A 15,087-nucleotide genomic window follows, 5' to 3' on the forward strand; every position below is an offset into this window, starting at 1 on the left:
ACCCTCACTTTACTGTAATCCTGCAGCAACAGGAAATGGGAATTATGTGGATTATAATTAATGGACAATTTTTGTAAGGGTTGATTTACATTTTTTTGTAAGGAAAAATCAAGTCTGACATTTCTAAGTGGAAATTACAAACTTCAGAATACTTTTTTAAACCTCAAATACACTACAACTTTAAATGATCATGCATTGCAAGAAAGTTCTCCTGTGACAGAGTGATCAAATTAAGATCCTACATTTTGTAAAGCTCTGTTGAAATGCAGTAATTTCTGGACTGCTGTAATTGGACATGAACACCACTAGATGGTCCACAAACGTAACTTTGAATCTTTATTAAACCAACCATTTTCACTCTTCAGTATTTGTGTACAGATTGGTGTTTGCAGGAGTTGTGTGAGTTAATGTGTTTTTGAACAACATTTAGATCGTAAATGAATTTTAACTCGTGACGGTATCGCCCCATACGATACACACAAAGAACATTCTATTTTTTTCCTGCATGTAATTGTCACACTCACTTTATCTAAAAGCTCTCAGTCAAGTTGTTTTCCTTTCTGGTGAAATGAATGAAGAAGGAAGGTTCAGTTTGGAGAAGATTAGAGAAAGGGAAGTGAGAGCTGACAGTAAGCTACGCTGAGGAAAAAGACTGAATGACTTGGCGAACGTTAGAAACGGACACATTAGCCTGGGTTGTCTCTTGTGGATGATTGTTAACATGATATTTGGAAAAGCCCTGAGTCAGTTTGTTTATCTTATGTCCACACCAGCCATTTTGTTTCAGAATGCTTATCACAGAGGTGATGTGGGAACCCTGCTGTTTATAGCCTATTAGACCTGCAACATCGTCTTAGTAAACAGAGCCACTTATCCAAAGCTGCTTTGAAGGATTTACTCTGGTCACAATCTGTCCAAGGGTTAACATCAGGCCAAGATAGATCTACAATTCAACAAGGCTGGGAGAAAAACAAAATAAAATGATCATGTCCATTGTGCTTCTAGGCCGTACTGACATCCAACATTCTGTTATTCACCACCTGTGACATCTCCAAATGTGTAGAGGTTGCCGTGGGCGACTCCAAAGCACCCTGGGGGAGGGGCTTGCGATTGAGCATGGCTGTCAATCTTTTCCGGAACACCCTGCACAGGAACACATAGATCAGCGGGTCCAGACACACGTTAGTGGCACAGAGCCAGAGAGTGGTCTCCTTGGCAACGTAGAGCGCGTTCTGCGCCCAGCATTGGTTGGCTATTTTTCGCGTCTGGGTGAGAGTGTAGGGCACTCTGGCGAAATGAAAAGGGGCGAAACAAATGAAAAACACCACCACTACCACGAAGACTTTGGCCTTGGTCCTGCGGCTGGCCGCGTCGGAGCCACTACGCAAGGCTTTGTAGGACTCGTAGACTTTACGACTGATGAAGGTGTAACAAAACAGCATCAGAGCCAGTGTTCCCCAGAACACCACCTGGGAAGAAGAGGAGGAAACTCAGTAAGGCACAAGGATTTTTTAAAACCACAAATAGGTGTATAAAGTGGCATTAAAAAAATCCAAAAGTTTAGACACTCGTGTTGGTTTGAAAGTTTAGTAACGTTTAACGTGTGGGCTAAGTCATTATTAAAATACACCAAACACTTATCAGCCAAAGCCTTCGTCAGGGTGGCAACATGTAATCAGTAAAAATGTATTGAACAACAGGGACAATATCTATAAATACTGCCCCTCGGTTAGCCAGGTTAACGTACTACCGCCAGGATACCATTCAGTGTAGCGATGCCGTCGACGTACAAGAATGTAGCCCGTACCTGGCAGAAGTAGTTGAAGCCCTCGTGCCACAGCATACCGGCCGGACCCTTCAGAGAGGCACACTTCAGCCGACCGCCAGAGAGCGACGGTTTACGGTCACTCAGAATAGCATTGGGCAGAGCCAGAGCCACCATCACAGCCCAGACGGCAGCACTCAAAGCCTGTCCCACTCCGACCCTCTGGAGGGCGCACTTCCCAAAGGGCCTGACTATCTTGAGGTAACGGTCCAGGCTGATGAGCCCCAGGAGCAGGATGCTGATGTACATGGTGGTGTAGAAGAGGACGGCAGAGTAGCGACAGTAGAACGCACGCAGACGCCAGGAGCCCACGTCGGCGTCCGCAAGGACCTTCACCGGGATGGACAGAGTCATCAGCAGGTCTGCCACCACCTGTTGACAGACAGGCCGTACACGTCAGTCGTCAGTCATATTGTTAAACTATTCTTGACAGTCAAACTTAAATTTGGTTTATCACAGAAAATAAATGCTGGTTCCCTTACTACGTTCTTCAGGTAGACCACGAAGGTGGTGGTGCTACGGATGTTGAAGAAGATCCATGCAGCCAGGCAGTTGAGTACCAGCGCAAAGAGGAAGAGGGCGCTGTAGAGACAGGGGAAGACCACCGCCGTCACGCTGGTGTCACGCACACACTTCAGAGACAGGTTTGATTGGCTGCCGTTCATCCTCACGCCCTGCAGTACTATGGAGAGAAACACAATAAAATGATTGGATGAGTGGTAAACGGCAAGGCCTCTATTTCCCCATAGCAACACAACATGCATTCACCAATAAGAGAGGGAGAGAGAGAGAAACAGAGAGAAAAGAGTGAGAAAGAGAGAGAGAGAGACAACCACTCCACGGAAGCAGAACCTGAGACAGAGCTGCATTCCCTGACAAAATGTAAAAAGTATAAAACAATTAGAAAGTTGAAGACGCAGAGAGCTGTGGGTTGGCTGCGCCCTGCCTCCCTACACCTCCACCCGGACAGCTGGTCTGGCCTGTGGGTGATCTACGAGGGCCCCAGTTCCTACTCTGACCTGACCTACCTGGAGCTGCCTTAAGCTGGGGCCCGTCGGACGTGGCCTTCTCCTGTCTGTTTGAGTGTGGCACCAGCATGGCCTGTGATGAGATCTCCTACAGCATCTTCACCCTCTACTAGCTCATTAACAACCTGCCCCCGCAAACAGCCACCCGGTAACACACAGCCACCCGGCAACACACAGCCACCCGGCAACACACAGCCACCCGGTAACAAACAGCCACCCGGCAACACACAGCCACCCGGCAACACACAGCCACCCAGTAACACACAGCCACCCGGTAACACACAGCCACCCGGCAACACACAGCCACCCACTAACACACAGCCACCCGGCAACACACAGCCACCCGGCAACACACAGCCACCCGGCAACACACAGCCACCCGGCAACACACAGCCACCCGGCAACACACAGCCACCCGGTAACATACAGCCACCCGGTAACACACAGCCACCCGGTAACACACAGCCACCCGGTAACACACAACCACCCACTAACACACAACCACCCACTAACACACAGCCACCCGGTAACACACAGCCACCCACTAACACACAGCCACCCGGCAACACACAGCCACCCGGCAACACACAGCCACCCGGCAACACACAGCCACCCGGCAACACACAGCCACCCGGCAACACACAGCCACCCGGCAACACACAGCCACCCGGTAACACACAGCCACCCGGTAACACACAGCCACCCGGCAACACACAGCCACCCGGCAACACACAGCCACCCGGCAACACACAGCCACCCGGTAACACACAGCCACCCGGTAACACACAGCCACCCGGTAACACACAGCCACCCGGTAACACATAGCCACCCGGTAACACACAGCCACCCGGTAACACACAGCCATCCGGTAACACACAGCCACCCGGTAACACACAGCCACCCGGTAACACACAGCCACCCGGTAACACACAGCCACCCGGTAACACACAGCCACCCGGTAACACACAACCACCCACTAACACACAACCACCCACTAACACACAGCCACCCGGTAACACACAGCCACCCGGTAACACACAGCCATCCGGTAACACACAGCCACCCAGTAACACACAGCCATCCTGTAACACACAGCCCCCCAGCAACAGGAAATGTGAATTATAACTCATGGACAATTTTTGTAGGGGTTGATACATTTTTTTGTAAGGAAAAATCAAGTCTGACATTTCTAAGTAGAAAGTAGAAACTTCAGAAGCCTTTTTTAAAACCTCAAATACACTACAACTTTAAATGGTCATGCATTGCAAGAAAGTTCTCCTGTGACAGAGTGATCAAATTAAGATCCTACATTTTGTAAAGCTCTGTTGAAATGCAGTAATTTCTGGATTGCTGTAATTGGACATGAACACCACTAGATGGTCCACAAACATACCTTTGAACCTTTATCAAACCAACCAATCTTCCCCTTCAGTATTTGTGTACAGATTGATATTTGCATGTGTGCATAAGCTGTGCATGAGATGTGTGCATGAGCTGTGTGTGTCGCGTGTGCATGAGCTGTGTGTGTCGCGTGTGCATGAGCTGTGTGTGTCGCGTGTGCATGAGCTGTGTGTGTCGCGTGTGCATGAGCTGTGTGTGTCGCGTGTGCATGAGCTGTGTGTGTCGCGTGTGCATGAGCTGTGTGTGTCGCGTGTGCATGAGCTGTGTGTGTCGCGTGTGCATGAGCTGTGTGTGTCGCGTGTGCATGAGCTGTGTGTGTCGCGTGTGCATGAGCTGTGCTTTTGAACAACATGTACATTGTAAATGTATTTTATCTCTCGTGACGGTATCGCCCCATACGATACACACAAAGAACATTCTATTTTTTTCCTGCATGTAATTGTCACACTCACTTTATCTAAAAGCTCTCAGTCAAGTTGTTTTCCTTTCTGGTGAAATGAATGAAGAAGGAAGGTTCAGTTTGGAGAAGATTAGAGAAAGGGAAGTGAGAGCTGACCGTAAGCTACGCTGAGGAAAAAGACTGAATGACTTGACGAACAAAGTCTCAAGTCAAACTTGTAACTTAGTCATCTTTTTTTTTTCCATCAACAAAAGTCTGTTTCTCGACCTTCCAGTGAGCCCATAATAAACTGTACACCAGTGTAGTCCTGTGTACTGAGCGATACAATATATACCGATGATAGACAGTACACGCACAGTGGCGGTCACTTCTTTACAACCTCCATCTGTCTGTCTGTCTCTGTATCCGCTTGCCTTGCCGCTTTACACAGGGAATCCAAACCAGTTTGGAATGACATTCAGTGCAGTAACAGGTGCTATGGCAACCAAGGCCCGTTTTCAGAGTTGGAACCATTGAGGGGTTTTGTAGACTGATACTCAGAGGAGATGGAATCCCTTTCAAATCATGTTTCTACAACTTTATGAGAGATTTGAGTCAAATCCCCCCCAAAAATACACTCAGTCCCAACATACATCTGAATTGTTTCAGTCTGAACAGCTCACACTGTGCTGTACTTTAGGACATTCGTTGAAAAAGTAAATTGAGATTAAAAACATGCTTGAATGTGTCCTCGTCCCTGTGACAATTGTTATTAAACACCGCCAAACATAAATGACGTCAAATGCATTAATGAACATTGGGGCGGCAGGTAGCCTAATGGTTAGAGCGTTGGACTAGTAACCGGAAGGTTGCAAGTTCAAATCCCCGAGCTGACAAGGTACAAATCTGTCGTTCTGCCCCTGAACAGGGCAGTTAACCCACTGTTCCTAGGCCGTCATTGAAAATAAGAATTTGTTCTTAACTGACTTGCCTAGTTAAATAAAGGTAAAAAAAAAGAAAAAATGTCCTTACCCTCCTTTAATTGAAGCTTTGATTTTGAAGAAAGTCACTGGAACAGACAATATGATGAACAAAACTCAGAAGTCTTCACTCTATATGAAGAAGTGAAATATTCCAATTCAGCTGTTTTCCTTAGAATCTTTCCACACCTACCAACAGAGCGGTATATGTGAGTGTACTGTACAGTAAGCCTGTGATGCTCTTTTGTACGAGTGTTCTCTGTATAAAGCTAGTGCGGGGTTTTCTTGTCGCAATCCCAATAACTTTGCCGGTCTTACTCTGTGTGAATGAGCCTGTCCCTTCTCTCTTCCTGTTTAATTGTCCACTGAGAGGTTGGTGCCAGTGTACATCAGTTTCACTAGGTGGTGAGCGGCGATGCAGCAGGCAGGACTCACTGCCTGACTGATATCTTAAGAGACCTCCGGGCCCCGGGCCGGAACCCATCCACTCCCCCTGGCCCAGTCCGCCCACTCCTTGCTCTTGAATGAGTTCAAACCCCCTTTGCAACCAGAAGAGAAAAGGGGCTGTGGTTGTGAGCACACAGTGTGGTTTTGAGCAAGAAAAAAAAACCATTTGTCTCTGCTGATTGCATGACAATGTGCATGACAGTGTGCATGACAATGTGCAGGACAATGTGCATGACAATGTGCAGGACAGTGTGCATGACAGTGTGCATGACAGTGTGCATGACAATGTGCCGGGCAGTGCGCAGGACAATGTGCAGGACAGTGTGCATGACAATGTGCAGGACAGTGTGCATGACAATGTGCAGGACAGTGTGCAGGACAGTGTGCATTACAATGTGCAGGACAGTGTGCATGACAGTGTGCAGGACAGTGTGCAGGACAGTGTGCATGACAATGTGCAGGACAGTGTGCAGGACAGTGTGCATGACAATGTGCAGGACAGTGTGCATGGCAGTGTGCTGGGCAGTGTGCAGGACAGTGTGCAGGGACAGTGTGCAGGAACAGTGTGCAGGACAGTGTGCATGGCAGTGTGCAGGACAGTGTGCAGGGACAGTGTGCAGGACAGTGTGCATGTACAGTGTGCAGGACAGTGTGCAGGACAGTGTGCTGGGCAGTGTGCAGGACAGTGTGCAGGGACAGTGTGCAGGAACAGTGTGCAGGACAGTGTGCATGGCAGTGTGCAGGACAGTGTGCAGGGACAGTGTGCAGGACAGTGTGCAGGACAGTGTGCTGGGCAGTGTGCAGGACAGTGTGCAGGGACAGTGTGCAGGGCAGTGTGCAGGACAGTGTGCAGGACAGTGTGCTGGGCAGTGTGCAGGACAGTGTGCATGGCAGTGTGCAGGACAGTGTGCAGGGACAGTGTGCAGGACAGTGTGCAGGACAGTGTGCAGGACAGTGTGCATGGCAGTGTGCAGGACAGTGTGCAGGACAGTGTGCATGGCAGTGTGCAGGACAGTGTGCAGGGACAGTGTGCAGGACAGTGTGCAGGACAGTGTGCAGGACAGTGTGCAGGGACAGTGTGCAGGGACAGTGTGCAGGACAGTGTGCTGGGCAGTGTGCAGGACAGTGTGCAGGGACAGTGTGCAGGGACAGTGTGCAGGACAGTGTGCAGGACAGTGTGCTGGGCAGTGTGCAGGACAGTGTGCAGGGACAGTGTGCAGGGCAGTGTGCAGGACAGTGTGCAGGACAGTGTGCTGGGCAGTGTGCAGGACAGTGTGCAGGACAGTGTGCTGGGCAGTGTGCAGGGACAGTGTGCAGGGACAGTGTGGAGGACAATGTGTTATTCTATATGTTTGTGTGTGTCTTTGAGCTGGAGTGTTTGTTTTGTTGTGTTATCTCAAGAACACAGCATCATCCCGTGCTGCTTGCAGCTGATTCGTTGAGACAACCGTTGTGGGTGTAGAAGATGAAGCCAGATAATGTATATACATTTAAAATACATTTCTTTCTGTAAGACGTCGCTGATAAAAGGCAGAGGCTTGCTGATGCTTGAGGTTGTTACCACTGTCGTGTCAATGCTATTTTAATGCTTTACAGATTAGTGATAAAATATCTAACTTCCTGTGTAATGGGTTTCTTTTCTAGGTCAGATTGTGTATGGGAACCAACAGTGAATGACCCAATTATTTCCTTCAAAAATACCCTAAAACTGTTTGTTGCAAAACCCGCATACCCACAATGAGAAAAGTTCCCTCAACCACTGTAATGAAATAAAAGTCCAACAGACAAACTTCCGTTATGATCGTTCGCTAAAGTTTTAAAGGTTATTTACAGAAGTTGTGTATGAAATAACATTACCGTTAGTGCTGTCATCTACAAAACAAGAGTCTTCACTGTTTTTAATGGAGTCCAGTGACTACATTGATACGTGCAGTTCAGAGGTTACGCCTACATTACACAATACACAGGTACTAGGAGAACGAGACAAAGCAGGTGTGATTGCCCACTGGGAACACCATGTCATTTCAACGTGGATAATTAGGTTGAGACGTTGATCAATGAGATTAAAACTATATAGTCACTCACTCAAAGAGACAGCCAAAAGTTCATTGAATTTCGATTGTGTTTCAACCATCTGAAAGCACAACCAAATACCAACGGGAAAAACCATGTCTGATTTGTTTGATTTAGTTCTTACCTAAATGTGTTTTCACTGCACTTTCAACTATTTTAAAGCCCAACAAAGTTCAAATGAAAATAAAATGTCAGATATTGTGTATTTATACAACAATTAAATGTGTTATTACTGTACTTCCTCTAATAGCAGAACCAAATGACCTGGATTGCAGTAGAGACAACATGAGAAGTACATGATGCAAGTGATCAATGCAGTTTGAGATTTGGTACAGATTATTATAGCAATTGTGACTATAGCAATCTCCACTGACCTACGACCTTTGCGTGTTATCTTGAACATTCACGTTTTCTATGATTACAGTAAGAAGACATTTATAGTTACAGCAGGCGAACCTCCAAATGTTGGACATGGATGAGTTAGTCATTTTGTAAGGTTGAATAAAAACTGTTACATTAGTTTGTCAGATATCCTTAACTTTATACGGCTATTTACTGTTTTACTGTTTTACAAAAGTAACATTGAATTGTGTTTGGCTGTCAACGCAACCAAATATCAATATTTAAAGGATATCTAACACATTGATAGTTTTATCTGAGCCACTGGCTTAATTATATTCTTTATCTTTTTTTGTTAACCAGCCCTGCGATGGTTACCTGTGTGAAGTGTGACCTGTGTGAAGTGTGACCTGTGTGAAGTGTGACCTGTGTGAAGTGTGACCTGTGTGAAGTGTGACCTGTGTGAAGTGTGACCTGTGTGAAGTGTGACCTGTGTGAAGTGTGACCTGTGTGAAGTGTGACCTGTGTGAAGTGTGACCTGTGTGAAGTGTGACCCCAGCTGGGTTCTTGGTGGACATACAGGAGGTAACCGTCTCGTTGCTGGCACAGTATCAGTCAGTATCACAGTATCACTGGCACAGTATCAGTCAGTATCACAGTATCACTGGCACAGTATCAGTCAGTATCACAGTATCACTGGCACAGTATCAGTCAGTATCACAGTATCACTGGCACAGTATCAGTCAGTATCACAGTATCACTGGCACAGTATCAGTCAGTATCACAGTATCACTGGCACAGTATCAGTCAGGATAATGGAAGGGAGAGCAGTGACTCCGAACAGCGTCACCCACACCAAGGCAGACAGCACTTTACTGAAGACCAGGTTCTGACCCAACAACTCGCCACAGGGCCTGATGATCTTGAAGAAGTGATCCAGACTGATGAGGCCCAGGAGAGGGATTCTAGTGTAGAAGATAACACCGGAGTAGCGACAGGCGAACTCTCATAACCCAACAGATGAGGTTGGATTTTTTTATTTTTTTATTTATCCTTTATTTAACTAGGCAAGTCAGTTAACCACATCTAGGTCACAATGGTTGAAAGGATCACAGTCCAAAAGAAGAGTGGGGGTGTCAGGTTAGGTGTCTGGCTAGGTGTCATTGCAGAATCTGAAAGAAGGGAGAGGAAAAGTTATAGAAATATCTCAGTATAATCCATTGTTTTGAAATATCTCAGTCTCATCCATTGTTTGGAAATATCTCAGTTTAATCCATTGTTTGGAAATATCTCAGTTTAATCCATTGTTTGGAAATATCTCAGTATAATCCATTGTTTTGAAATATCTCAGTCTAATCCATTGTCTGCCAAATTATAAACTTTTTCAAGGGCTCTCCTAGGTCTATATGAAAACATGCAAAGTAAAGACACTGAGAATTTAACATAATTTAACATGATTTAACATGATTTAACATGATTTCACAGGATTTATCTGATTTACATTAGTCAATGCATTGTTTTGGTTTTATTTTGTTAGCATTAGCCTATAGTGAACCAAGGGAAGGAAGCTTAGTGAACCAAGGGAAGGAAGCTTAGCCTATAGTGAACCAAGGGAAGGAAGCTTAGCCTATAGTGAACCAAGGGAAGGAAGCTTAGTGAACCAAGAAAAGAAAGCTCAGCCTATAGGAAATCAAGGGAAAGAAGCGTAGCTTATAGTGAACCAAAATAAGGAAGCTTAGCCTATAGTGAACCAAGGGAAGGAAGCTTAGCCTATAGTGAACCAGGGAAGGAAGCTTAGCTTATAGTGAACCAAGGGAAGGAAGCTTAGTTTATAGTGAACCAAGGGAAGGAAGCTTAGCCTATAGTGAACCAGGGAAGGAAGCTTAGCCTATAGTGAACCAAGGGAAGGAAGCGTAGCCTATAGTGAACCAAGGGAAGGAAGCTTAGCCTATAGTGAACCAAGGGAAGGAAGCTTAGCCTATAGTGAACCAGGGAAGGAAGCTTAGCCTATAGGAAATCAAGGGAAAGAAGCTTAGCTTATAGTGAACCAAACTAAGGAAGCGTAGCCTATAGTGAACCAAGGAAAGGAAGCTTAGCTTATAGTGAACCAAGGGAAGGAAGCGTAGCCTATAGTGAACCAAGGGAAGGAAGCTTTGCCTATAGTGAACCAGGGAAGAAAGCTTAGCCTATAGTGAACCAGGGAAGGAAGCTTAGCCTATAGTGAACCAGGGAAGGAAGCTTAGCCTATAGTGAACCAAGGGAAGGAAGCTTAGTTTATAGTGAACCATAAAACAGCTCAGAGAAAGGAGAGACTTTTATCCACTGATACATTTACTCACCTAGCAACCTGAAGGGAGACACCGAGGCAGTTGTAAAACTGAATGTATTCAACTGAAATGTGTCTTCCGTGTTGAACCCAACCCCTCTGAATCACAGAGGTGTGGGGGACTGCCGTAATCGACATCCACGGAACAGTGGGTTAAATGACAGATTTTTACCTTGTCAGCTGGGCAACCTTTCGGTCACTGGCCCAACGCTCTAACCACTAGGCTACCTGCCGTCCCCCCAAGAAGACAATCAGTGGTCCGACTGTACGGTGGTGTAGTGCTCTACCACTGTAAATTCAAGGTGTGAACCTCCTAACCCCCTAACCTCCTAACCTCCTAACCTCCTAACCACCTAACCTCCTAAACCCCTAACCTGCTAACCGCCTAAACCCCTAAACCCCTAACCGCCTAACCTCCTGACCTCCTAACCTCCTAACCTCCTAACCTCCTAACCGCCAAACCTACTAACCTCCTAACCTCCTTACCTCCTAAACCCCTAACCTCCTAACCTCCTAACCTCCTAAACCCCTAACCTCCTAACCTGCTAACCACCTAACCTCCTAACCTGCTAACCTCCTAAACCCCTAACCTCCTAACATCCTAACCACCTAACCTCCTAACCGCCTAACCTCCTCACCTCCTAACCTCCTAACCTCCTAAACCCCTAACCTCTTAACCTCCTAAACCCCTAACCTCTTAACCTCCTAAACCCCTAACCTCCTAACCGCCTAACCTGCTAACCTCCTAAACCCCTAACCTCTTAACCTCCTAAACCCCTAACCTCCTAACCGCCTAACCACCTAACCACCTAACCTCCTAACCGCCTAAACCCCTAACCTCCTAACCGCCTAACCACCTAACCTCCTAACCTCCTAACCTCCTAACCTCCTAAACGCCTAACCTCCTAACCTCCTAACCTCCTAACCTCCTAACCTCCTAACCTCCTAACCTCCTAAACGCCTAACCTCCTAACCTCCTAACCTCCTAACCTCCTAACCTCCTAACCTCCTAACCGCCTAACCTCCTAAACCCCTAACCTCCTAAACCCCTAACCACCTAACCACCTAACCTCCTAAACCCCTAACGTCCTAACCTCCTAACCGCCTAACCTCCTAACCGCCTAACCACCTAACCTCCTAAACCCCTAACGTCCTAACCTCCTAACCTCCTAAACCCCTAACCACCTAACCTCCTAACCTCCTAAACCCCTAACCTCCTAACCGCCTAACCTCCTAACCTCCTAAACCCCTAACCTCCTAACCTCCTAAACCCCTAACCACCTAACCTCCTAACCTCCTAAACCCCTAACTTCCTAACCTCCTAACCGCCTAACCTGCTAACCTCCTAAACCCCTAACCTCTTAACCTCCTAAACCCCTAACCTCCTAACCTGCTAACCTCCTAAACCCCTAACCTCCTAAACCCCTAACATCCTAACCACCTAACCTCCTAAACCCCTAACTTCCTAACCTCCTAACCTCCTAAACCCCTAACCTCCTAACCGCCTAACCGCCTAACCGCCTAACCTCCTAAACCCCTAACCTCCTAACCTCCTAAACCCCTAACCTCCTAAACCCCTAACCACCTAACCTCCTAAACCCCTAACCTCCTAACCTCCTAACCTCCTAAACCCCTAACCTCCTAACCGCCTAACCGCCTAACCGCCTAACCTCCTAAACCCCTAACCTCCTAACCTCCTAAACCCCTAACCTCCTAAACCCCTAACCACCTAACCTCCTAAACCCCTAACCTCCTAACCTCCTAACCTCCTAAACCCCTAACCTCCTAACCGCCTAACCGCCTAACCACCTAACCTCCTAAACCCCTAACTTCCTAACCTCCTAACCTCCTAAACCCCTAACCTCCTAACCGCCTAACCTCCTAACCGCCTAACCTCCTAAACCCTTAACCTCCTAAACCCTTAACCTCCTAACCTCCTAACCGCCTAACCGCCTAACCTCCTAACCTCCTAACCACCTAACCTCCTAAACCCTTAACCTCCTAACCTCCTAACCACCTAACCTCCTAAACCCTTAACCTCCTAAACCCTTAACCTCCTAACCTCCTAACCACCTAACCACCTAACCTCCTAACCGCCTAACCTGCTAACCTCCTAAACCGCTAACCTCTTAACCTCCTAAACCCCTAACCTCCTAACCTGCTAACCTCCTAACCTCCTAACCTCCTAACCACCTAATTAGCCTCTTAACATCCTAACCCCCTAACCACCTAATCTCCTCACCTCCTAACCTCCTAACCTCCTAACCTCCTAACCTCATAAACCCCTAACCTCCTAACCTCCTAACCTCCTAACCTCCTAACCTCCTCACCTCCTCACCTCATAAACCCCTAACCTCCTAACCGCCTAACCTCCTAACCTCCTAACCTCATAAACCCCTAACCTCCTAACCTCCTCACCTCCTAACCTCCTAACCTCCTAACCTCATAAACCCCTAACCTCCTAACCGCCTAACCTCCTAACCTCCTAACCTCCTAACCTCATAAACCCCTAACCTCCTAACCTCCTCACCTCCTAACCGCCAAACCTCCTAACCACCTAAACCCCTAACCTCCTAACCTCCTAAACCCCTAACCTCCTAACCTCCTCACCTCCTAAACCCCTAACCTCCTAACCTCCTCACCTCCTAACCTCCTAACCTCCTAACCTCCTTACCCCCTAACCTCCTAACCTCCGAACCTCCTAACCACCTAACCTGCTAACCGCCTATAACCCCTAACCTCCTAACCTCCTCACCTCCTAAACCCCTAACCTCCTAACCTCCTAACCTGCTAACCTCCTAAACCCCTAACCTCCTAACCTCCTAACCTGCTAACCTCCTAAACCCCTAACCTCCTAACCTCCTAACCACCTAACCTCCTAACCTCCTAACCTCCTAACCCCCTAACCTCCTAACCTCCTAACCACCTAACCTCCTAACCACCTAACCTCCTAACCTCCTAAACTCCTAACCTCCTAAACCCCTAACCTCCTAACCTCCTAACCTCCTAACCTCCTAAACCCCTAACCTCCTAACCTCCTAAACTCCTAACCTCCTAAACCCCTAACCTCCTAACCTCCTAACCTCCTAACCTCCTCACCTCCTAATCTCCTAACCGCCTAACCTCCTAACCTCCTAAACCCCTAACCTCCTAACCGCCTAACCTCCTAAACCCCTAACCTCCTAACCTCCTAACCTCCTAACCTCCTAACCTCCTAAACCCCTAACCTCCTAACCTCCTAAACCCCTAACCTCCTAACCTCCTAAGCTCCTAAACCCCTAACCTCCTAAACCCCTAACCTCCTAACCTCCTAACCTCCTAAACCCCTAACCTCCTAACCTCCTAACCTCCTAACCTCCTAACTTCCTAACCTCCTAAACCCCTAACTTCCTAACCTCCTAACCTCCTAACTGTCTAACCTCCTAAACCCCTAACTTCCTAACCTCCTAACCTCCTAACCGCCTAACCGCCTAACCTCCTAACCTCCTAAACCCCTAACTTCCTAACCTCCTAAACCCCTAACCTCCTAACCTCCTAACCTGCTAACCTCCTAAACACCTAACCTCCTAACCTCCTAACCTCCTCACCTCCTAACCTCCTAACCTCCTAAACTCCTAACCGCCTAACCACCTAACCTCCTAACCTCCTAACCACCTAACCTCCTAAACCCCTAACCTCCTAACCTCCTCACCTCCTAACCTCCTAACCTCCTAATCTCCTAACTGCCTAACCTCCTAACCTCCTAACCTCCTAAACGCCTAACCGCCTAACCTCCTAACCTCCTAACCTCCTAACCTCCTAACTTCCTAACCTCCTAAACCCCTAACCTCCTAACCTCCTAACCTCCTAACCTCCTAACCTCCTAACCTCCTAAACCCCTAACCTCCTAACCGCCTAACCTCCTAAACCCCTAACCTCCTAAACTCCTAACCTCCTAACCTCCTAACCTCCTAACCTCCTAAACCCCTAACCTCCTAACCTCCTAAGCTCCTAAACCCCTAACCTCCTAACCTCCTAACCTCCTAAACCCCTAACCTCCTAACCTCCTAAACCCCTAACCTCCTAACCTCCTAAGCTCCTAAACCCCTAACCTCCTAACCTCCTAAACCCCTAACCTCCTAACCTCCTAACCTCCTAAACCCCTAACCTCCTAACCTCCTAACCTCCTAACCCCTAACCTCCTAATCTCCTAACCTCCTAACCGCCTAACCTCCTAATCTCCTAAACCGGATCGTTTAGCTATTTGATTTAGAATTTTAGGACCCCTGTAGGTATCAAAACAAATATCT

At 47.4% G+C, this 15,087-nt stretch overlaps 1 protein-coding gene and 1 pseudogene across 1 annotated transcript; both read right to left on the bottom strand.

Annotated features, from left to right (window-relative positions):
- Window positions 1–323: 323 nt before the first annotated feature.
- LOC129831648 (P2Y purinoceptor 13-like) lies at window positions 324–6,043 on the bottom strand. Its single transcript, XM_055895004.1, has 4 exons — window positions 5,666–6,043; window positions 2,308–2,507; window positions 1,808–2,197; window positions 324–1,469 (listed from the first exon to the last, which is right to left on the bottom strand). Exons 2-4 carry the CDS (start codon window positions 2,488–2,490, stop codon window positions 1,002–1,004), a joined length of 1,041 nt encoding a protein of 346 aa, XP_055750979.1. The 5' UTR covers window positions 2,491–2,507; window positions 5,666–6,043; the 3' UTR covers window positions 324–1,001.
- A 3,210-nt stretch (window positions 6,044–9,253) lies between these two features.
- The window catches only part of LOC129832508 (P2Y purinoceptor 14-like), a 55,138-nt pseudogene continuing 49,304 nt past the window's right edge, over window positions 9,254–15,087 (bottom strand).

The sequence above is a fragment of the Salvelinus fontinalis genome, chromosome 33, assembly GCF_029448725.1.
Source record: "Salvelinus fontinalis isolate EN_2023a chromosome 33, ASM2944872v1, whole genome shotgun sequence".
Taxonomy (NCBI): Eukaryota; Metazoa; Chordata; class Actinopteri; order Salmoniformes; family Salmonidae; genus Salvelinus; species Salvelinus fontinalis.